The 9,128-nt window shown below is 44.5% G+C and overlaps 1 protein-coding gene across 1 annotated transcript; it reads left to right on the forward strand.

Moving 5' to 3' along the window:
- Positions 1 to 514: 514 nt before the first annotated feature.
- Positions 515 to 8,498, forward strand: LOC127606146 (uncharacterized). Its single transcript, XM_052074218.1, has 2 exons — positions 515 to 3,094; positions 5,516 to 8,498. Exons 1-2 carry the CDS (start codon positions 1,756 to 1,758, stop codon positions 6,379 to 6,381), a joined length of 2,205 nt encoding a protein of 734 aa, XP_051930178.1. The 5' UTR covers positions 515 to 1,755; the 3' UTR covers positions 6,382 to 8,498.
- The last annotated feature ends 630 nt before the right edge of the window (positions 8,499 to 9,128 follow it).

Genomic DNA, 9,128 nt, shown 5'->3' on the forward strand with positions numbered 1-9,128 from the left:
CCAGTCAACCACCGTCTCACCACATAGGTGTACATAAAGAGTTAAAATGAACAAAGAAGACAAAAATAAGCTGTACATATAAGACACTTTCCAATGAATATTTATGAAACCTGGCAACATTTAATCAGCTACCATGGTACTTTCTGTTAGTGCTCTTATTTGGAACTACTAACTACTTGGCAGACTGATGCTGACTTTACCTTTGCACAGAGGTGTTCCCAGCAAGCTTTTAGCCATTACAAGTAACGCTTGTGACTCTATTATATCTCTTTAACATCTAATTTTGTACAGACAATGTGTAATATAGGTGTGGTGGTGTTTTTTTTTCTTTTATTATATTATTATTACTTTTGGTATTAAATTATTGCAACTTGGTGACCACCTTGGGAAAAAAGTTAGTGCACTTAGTGCTGTACTGTATAATATAATGGACTACATTAGTGTTATATAGCACACCTGTAAGAAGAGGCAATAATAAATTTAAGTTTTGCCAAGGCCCATCATTTACTGACTCCCAAATGGATCGGTGGGCTGGAGGAAATTAATGTGCAGGATGGATTAACGTCTCACAAAGCAGATTAAGCCACCAAGAAATTGACAGAAAATCAAAATTACCAAATTACTGGCAGTGCTCATCATCACCACAACCTCACACCTGCAGTGGCAGGGTCATGCTTTGGGGCTGTTTTTGTTCGGCTGGAACTGGGACGTCAGCCAACACCAAAGAAATTATGAACAGTTCCAAATAGCAGTCATCGTGAGCAAAAACACGTCAGGCTTCTGTGAAATAACAAAATAAATAAATGACTACATACATACATAACAATGTATGTGACTAGTTAATTTTGAACTCAGCTACATCCCCTGTTCTACCAAGGGAGTACACACGTGTGCCACCAGATGATATCTGTTTATTTTTACATCTCCTCTCAAAAGATTTTTTCCCCAGTTGAGTTGAACACGTTTTTGGTCATGTTAATGGTGAGATAAATTTTGAAATAATTGAACAAGGTCGAAGCTTTGTCACAGAAATCTGTTATTTGAACAGGGGTAATGACGCACAGTGTTAGGGTGGCTTACAAAAATATTAGATGCACTTTTTAGAAATGGAATGTGTCTCGCTTTTGATTATCATCTTGGCCTACTACAGAAAATATTTAATATTACTCATGATGATGGTACTTGGAAGTTGTGAACCCCGGCGGTGCTGCATTTTGGGTTCACCATTGGAGGAATTCAGCAAAATATCATTTTTGTCAATCAGAAAGTACATGCATATTATAGATTCACTCGTTTGAATTGAACTACAACAATAAAGTCTCCAACAATATTCAGATTTATCGAGATGCACATGTAAAAAGACCAGCATTGCTTATCATTGAGGGGGAAAAAGCACATGCGATTTGTTTATTTGAAAATTTCCACCGTGACGTCACGCGCCGCAAGCGCAGACTCGGGAAGCCGCATCTCACGCTTACCCCGGTGACGTCATCGGACACCGAACGAGAAAAGGTCTGCGGGGGGCACGTTTCCCACTCGCCTGTGACGTCACCTTTTGTCGCTTCGCCACTGGGGGCTTTATTAAAAGGAAATAAAAGAACATGTATGGTCAGGTGGAGAGAACGTGTCTGTTAGAAGTGCGCTATGTCCGGGTCTGTGTATTTGGTGTTTCTGCGGATCACTCAATAAACGTGAATCGGACCCTTTTCTTCTTCTTTTACTTCTTTTATTGGACCGATGTAGGGGTGGGCAGCAATGGAGGAGCTCATTAAACCGGAAGCCATCGTGGAAGCCGTGAAGGCGCGCGTCAGCCAGATCTCCGCCCCTCAGAGAGCGCTACTCGTGGCCGGCACGCCCGACTCCGAAACCAAGGCCATCCTGGTGGACACCATCACTGAGGTGATCCAAAAGATTACGTCAGACGTGGTAAAGCACCTGCAGCCGGTCTTCATCGAGCACCTGCGAGGCCACGCGTCCCAGGCGCAGGTTAACATGGCGATTGACAGGTGCAGCCCAAGGCTCAGCGAATGCATCACGGAGACATTCTCGGCTGCGTTGGACAGTCCGCCGCAGAAGTGCGAGGGTGTCATGGAGCTCACCTCCCTCATGGAGTCCGAAGTCAAGCACCGGGTCAACTCGGCCTTGTCGGTGGCCAAAAGCACAACCGAATGGCCCTCGGAGCCCACCCTCCTCATCCGAGGCACCATGTCCAGTGTGGCCAACCTGGCCTCCATCTTCCGCAAGGCCGTGGAATACTTCCGGCATGTGTTCGCGCGGGCTCGAACCCCACGCCAGTTGCTATGCGGGAGCTCCGACATGAAGGTCAACGAGATGACAGACTCCGTGAGGCGGATCCTTCTCAAGTGGTCCAACCCGAAGGAGGCGAAGGCGCCCGATGTGGTGGACCCGGTCATTTTGGAGGACGCGCACTCAGCGGCGGTCGATATCACCAGAACCATCACTCAGGACACTTACGGCGGTTCCGGGGATGCGTGCGTGCGCGGCGAGGCTCGCATCACACGCTTCAACCTAAACTGGAAGCTGATTTTAAAGAAAGTGAAGAACTTCTTCAAGACCCTTGAGAGGCAATCCGGGGTCGCCGGCAAGAGAATGCAGCGGCTCCGTTTCTTCCGCTTCGCTCGCATGCAATTCGCGCGCATGCTCGGATCACTCAAGAGCTCCTTCAAGAACCGGGACGCGTGCCTGGTGTCGCTCACGCCGGACCGCCGGTCCCGGACCGACGACAGTGGCAGCAGCCCGACCGTCGTGGGCAGCGACGGCCCCAAGTTGCCGGAGCTGCGGCCAGCCTACCGGACGAGCACGCTGGCTGTCCGGCAGTCCCAGCACCCGGTCTTCGACTTCGACTCCATCCAGGAGAGCGTCGATAAATTATACAACGAATTCAGCCAGATGGATGTTCCGGACCGGGCCGGGAAAGTCAAGCGGTACATTGACGAGAAGATCGGGAGCTTCTCCGAGGGCCTCACGTCCCAGTTGTATGCCTACGTCATGTCTTGTCAGAATGACGTGTACGAGGTGCCTTCGAGCCGCCCGAGGACACCCTTAATGGACACGGTCCTCTGGGGCCGACGGGGTAAGATGGTGGTTGCAAAATCCGGGGCTGTCAAAGTTGAACATTTTCCATGGAAATTCCGAGAACCTATGGCAGTTTGTCGTATAGCGAAAATCCGCGATTGTTTGTGCCCAGGCTACGATGTGGTTGCAATTTGAGAGCTACGAATCATTTTGAATGGAGTTTAACTTTAAGGGGGGGGGGGGGGGGGGGTCTTCTAGCCCCTCTGTCATGTTGCTACATTGCTGACATTGTTATTATGCACCCAAAAATAATTATTAATCTCATTTTCGCCTCCCCCTTGCAGACGTTCAGATATTCAACTCATCTTATTACTTTAAACAATGCCGTTTTGTAGGTCTCGTCTTCCCAAAAAGTATGTTTAATACTGTACGCCATTATAACAATGATAACACCTGAGCTTAACAAGGTGTGCTTAAGCGTACGAATATATATATATGTCATGCACACAAAAGCTAAAAAAACACCCAACGATAAAAAAAAACACACACACATTTGGAATTTACAACACTGAACATTGGCACTGAACAGGAAACTTTGTGATAGTTGAGCAAATCGTGAGAGCATACTGTAAATTGATAACTACCACATTTCAAGATGGAGACAAAGGTTAATTATGTATGTTCTGCCATCTAGTGCAAGAGCATTGAATTGCTGTGCCTGTCACTATATGTCACTGTCATGCAGTCGGTGGTTGAACAGTTACAATACGGACCAGTGAAGTGAAATTGGCTAATTTCACGCGTCAAAGTAAAGTAGGCATGTGAGAAAACACTGATGACGTGGTGGCCATTTTCGACCAGATCGCTGTTGCGTAACTGCTGATTGAGTCTTGGCAGAGGGTTCAAAAAACGCTTTTCATTGGGTGGTATAATGAATTCATTGGTATTTGCTGCCAAACACATTGTGTCGTCGCAAAACAGTCATCTGTATTACCGGTATTATTTTTCAAATCAGTTGTCGCTTGATATTCTTTCTCATTTTTCCCCCAAAAGTTTCAAAGCACAAGAACCACTATGCAAAGGTACAATCAATCACTTATTTGAAATTTGAATGTGATTGTGCAAACTTTCAGGCCATTCTATTGTCCATGAAAGTTGTACACTATCATTACTCACACAGTCACGGTGACCTGCAAACATAACACAGATAAGTCAACAAGTCAACAAGTCAAGTCAACAGTATTTATAGAGCACTTTCAAACAGCCATCGCTGCATACAAAGTGCTGTACATGGAGCGATTTAACATATACAATAAACAGTAAGACGAATCAGTATGGCTGTTTGAAAGTGCTCTATAAATACTGTTGACTTGACTTGACTTAATAAGTAATAAGTAATAAGACGGTAGAAAGCACCAAGCAGTAAAATCAAGAGCAAATCTAAGTCATGCTGAGTCAAACGCCAAAGAATACAAGTGAGTTTTGAGGAGGGCTTTAAAGATGGGCAGCGAGGAGGCTTGCCGAATGTTCAGTGGGAGGTCATTCCAGAGAGATGGACCAGCAACAGAAAAGGCTCGATCCCCTCTGAGCCTCAGTTTAGTTCTTGGTACGTCTAGCAAAGACTGGTCCACAGACCTGAGGCGCCAGGCAGGGGTGTAGGGGCGTATGAGCTCAGAGAGGTAAGGTGGCGCGAGATTATTCAGAGATTTGAAAACAAAGAGGAGGATCTTAAAAATAATTCTAAAATGAATGAAAGATAATACACTCACCGTTGAAGTATGTTTGCGGATAATTAAATAAATCTTTGAAATGTTTTCCATTTTTTTGGCATACCAAATTTCTCCAGCAGTTTGCGATCATTGGACAATTAAGCCTTAATATTCAATTTCAGCAGCATAGATGTTCGTGGTAAACGTGACTGTCTTATCTTTAAGTAGGGTTTGCATGCTCTCTCTGCGCTTTATTTATTTATTTATTTATTTAGGAAGTCAACCCCCACATTTTCTTGACAGTAATATGTAGTGGCCACTAATCTAAACACGGAATGCTGATTAATGTCGGCTCTGTGGAGTATGCATGGGTGGCTCACCTGTTTTCTGAAGCTGAGTCATGACCGGTCATTACCTGAGCCCTGAGCAACTGTGATGTCACTGTCAGTCAACAGCTGCTGGCACAATGGGTGCCTCCTGAGATGAACAAAAACGGGTGGATTTTAACGCCCAAGTCATATTTCACAAAAGTAATATTAGTCAGAATGCCGTGTTGATACTAGTGGGGCTGCGTACAACTATTGAGGTTGATGTCCCCTTTATTGGATCATTTTACAACACGCTAATTCGTTGCAGCATACTGCATTACATTACTCTCAATTATCATTTTACTCCCATGGAAAGTTTCCAACTTGGACAAATTCACAAAGGCCCCATCTTAAATGTTCATGGACACTTACCAGAAATTTCCCACCCATTTGCAACCCTAGGGAAGATCCACTGGGATGGTCAGATCTTCTCTCCGGAGGTGCTGTACGCCATGACTGAGGATGCCGTGTGGAGGTTCCTGCAGCAGCTCTTCCTCTGGCTGGAGATGGAACCCGCCAACGAGGAGACATATGCGGACGAGGTGTCCGGCGCTCTCACGGACATCAACCAGCTGGTGGAGAAAGCCATGACCCCGCAAACCACCGCCAGTGAAGAACTCCCCCCAGAGGAACAGGTGGTCCCCAAGCTGGATTTGGAACAGTCCTCGGAGGCCTCCACGTCCACGCTGCGCACCACTACCCCGGAGATCCGAACCCGCACACCGAAGCTGCGCACTACCACTCCTGACTTGCGCACCGGCACCACGCCGGAATTGCGCAGCGGCACCACGCCAGACGTGGGCACCACCAGCGACGAGGTGCTGTCCGAGCCGGAGTCCGACAATATCCCGGCGTTGCAGGAGAAGCTGACGCGCCTTCTGGTGTACACGCTGGTCACGCAGCTGGACCAGAGGCTGCAGCGCAAGCGCAAGACTGGTGTGCGCATAGATGCCCTCGTCCTCGTCATCGAGCGGCTCCTCTACCGGGCCCTGGAAGAGATCAGCCCCCGCCACATCGAGGACATCCGGACCTTGGCCAGCATGGACCAGGTGGTCACGCCAGTGGTGAAGGACCTCATGGTAGAGTTCGGCACCCCTCACAGACTGGTGGAGGCCGTATTTTCGGACGACCCCATGTTCGACGACGCCGTCTTCCGGCACCTCAAGATCCACATCAGCGCCCTCAAAGATCCACCCAAGCGGGCTAACATCTTCTCGATTGTGATCAAAGCTTTGACCATGCTACGCTTCATGGGGAGCTCCATTTGACGTCACTTCCAGATGTGGAAGTCCCTACAGTATATGCTGCACCTGTGTGACAGGTTCAAAAGAGACATTACAGGTAATTGGCATTGGGTACACCCGGACACTCTTGTGATTTAAGACAATGCGCAGTTCTGATTGACACTGTCAGAGGTGATAACTTCTATTTATTCTCGTGAAAGGTTGGTGCAATGCATCATTAATAATACTTAATTTAGCTACATTAGTGTCAAAATATTCAACAAAGCCAGAGTGTAGTGCAGTAATAAACATTTTAAATATACAATTCAGATTATATTACTCATAAGAATATGGATGTATCATCTTGTTGACTACATATAAAAGCGCAGTAAAGTTTCAATATGCTCAATTTATGTCCTTCACAGAAGAATCCACTTACTCCATATCCCCACTCAAGTCTCATTTTGGCACTCCAATGCAAGAGTTGTCCCTTATATAATTACTGTAGTTTAACTACAGTAATAACATTTCTGACAGTGTCAATTAAATCAGCATATGGGTATTTAGCACCTAATGTTTCAGATCAGGATTTTGTATTAAGACATTACCATTCATAGCATCCTTGAAATTCTCTCTCTCTCTCTCTCTCTCTCTCTCTCTCTCTCTCTCTCTCTCTCTCTCTCTCTCTCTCTCTCTCTCTCTCTCTATATATATATATATATATAGACTGGACAACAGGATACACAAAAAAACATTTTTTTTAACGGCAGAAAATGTCGCCAGGTGTGCAGTAATGTCCCTGCAGGTGCTATACAAGTGACAGTGCTGTGAATGCTGGGTAAAAATTGGGGCTGAGAGCCTACTGCGCAGCTAAACGTTGAGGGCATTTGAGTTGCTTTTGAACTACAACCCATCTGGTTGCGGCAGGAATGAATGGCAAATTAATTTTTTTTTTCTTAATTTTGAAACTGTAGAGCTCACCTTTTTTAACCGTACACCCCCCCCCCCCCCATAATATCTGCTACACCTGCAAAACACGATTTGTATACGGTAATCTATTTTGTATTTCTAATAATAACCCAGTTCTACACAACAGATAACTGGAGCCACAGTCCAAATTACATTGACATTGTACGACAAGGTTGTCCTGATCCAATGACGTAATTTCAACATCTGATTTCTTGATTTCTAAAGGTAGCAAATAAAGCTATGCAATATGCGGATGGATAGTGAAGTGTGAAGTAAACATCTGCTGTATGATATATCCCTTTATTGTTTATATTGTTATTTTGACATGTTGGGTTTGGTTGATCCACTAATTCAAGAACAACAGTCGCTTTTCCATTTTGTCGTCATTCTTCAATCTGCAGGCATGACCAATCTCCACTAGCTAAATTCAACAGCTGCATCCGTGTAACAGTTGGTTTGAATGTAAATTGATTCGTCATTCCTGGAGAGTGGGGCTGGAAGATGACATGTGACTTAATGTTTTGCACTGTGCAAAAGTACGTTCATTTAACCTCTCTAATCAAGAGCCTTCAGGACTTTTTGCATTTCACTTGGGTTTTTTAGGAGTGTTTGTGGGGCAGTGCGAAAGGTCAACAGCGCAAGCTGGCCCCTATTTGGAAGTGCTTGCTCAGTAGCCTAGCAGGAAGGAACAATGAGGCTTTTCCCACTGGTTGGTCTATTGCTAATAGCACTCTAACATCACTCACCCAATCCCTCTCCTATTGGATACACTTTTCCGACATCATTGCGACGGCACGTTAATCGGCAACCTTGCATGCTGCGACTCCATGCGGTGAATAACTAAGTGCAGTAAGATTAAGATAACATTTATTTGTGCCACACTGGGGAAATTTACAGCCTACAGCAGCAAGAATGTGGGTAGAAAGAAGAAAGAAGAAAAAAACCAAACAACGTTCAATTAAGTGCAATATAAATACAAAATGGATAAATCGCAGTGCTATATACAATTGTTTTTCACATCATTTAATTATTATTATTATTATTATTGTTATTATTTTTATTCAGCAGCCTGACAGCAGTCAGTAGGAACGAGCGTCAGTATCTCTCCTGGAAGAAAAGGCCTAAAAGTAGCAGCAGCAGGTCATTTGGCAGCCTGAGCTTTTAATGCACTTGAATCTCAATCAGGGGCACTGTGGAAATGGTTTTTAATCTGAGTCCAGATGACTATGGCACACATGGGATTCAAGATGAACGAGTTCCCTACTTTTTAGGGTCAATGCTACACTTGTATGACAAATGAATGGTTAATGTAATTGGCATCGCTACAACATTACCGATACTCCTTTTACCGCCCTGCTAGAGAAGCATGTATAGAAACAACATTGTACATTATGTACACAGCACCAATACAACATCATTGTTAATACTACACTTTCACAACAGTGTACATTCCTTCACAACATACTACCAGATTTTTTGAATATTTTTCCACTGCATATTTGTTCTATTCATTGTTTTGCATTTTTTCCTATTCAAAATATAAATAAATGAAGAAAGAATAAGAGAAAAATATTTGGGATATACCTATTGGAAATAAAATTTTGGAATAGCAACAGCTTAGTTTTATATTGCACAATGTAACGTTTTGTGTTGTTGTTAAATGGAGCAGACAACAGGTAGAAAAAAAATCCATACGTGAGAGCTGGGATTTCCCAAAATTGTTGGTTTATTCAAGCTGTAACTTATTAAGCCTAGCTGGAGAGCACGAATAAACCATAAAACGAGGCTGCGTGTTATCTTGCGTATTTTCATTCTAATTCTAC

Source organism: Hippocampus zosterae, chromosome 1 (genome assembly GCF_025434085.1).
Source record: "Hippocampus zosterae strain Florida chromosome 1, ASM2543408v3, whole genome shotgun sequence".
Taxonomy (NCBI): Eukaryota; Metazoa; Chordata; class Actinopteri; order Syngnathiformes; family Syngnathidae; genus Hippocampus; species Hippocampus zosterae.

Bases quoted from the DNA above. Each gene is read 5' to 3' on its own strand.
- LOC127606146 (XM_052074218.1), top strand. From the start codon at position 1,756: ATGGAGGAGCTCATTAAACCGGAAGCCATCGTGGAAGCCGTGAAGGCG. The intron at 3,095-5,515 runs GTAAGATGGTGG...TTGCAACCCTAG, and splicing joins GGTCCTCTGGGGCCGACGGG to GGAAGATCCACTGGGATGGT.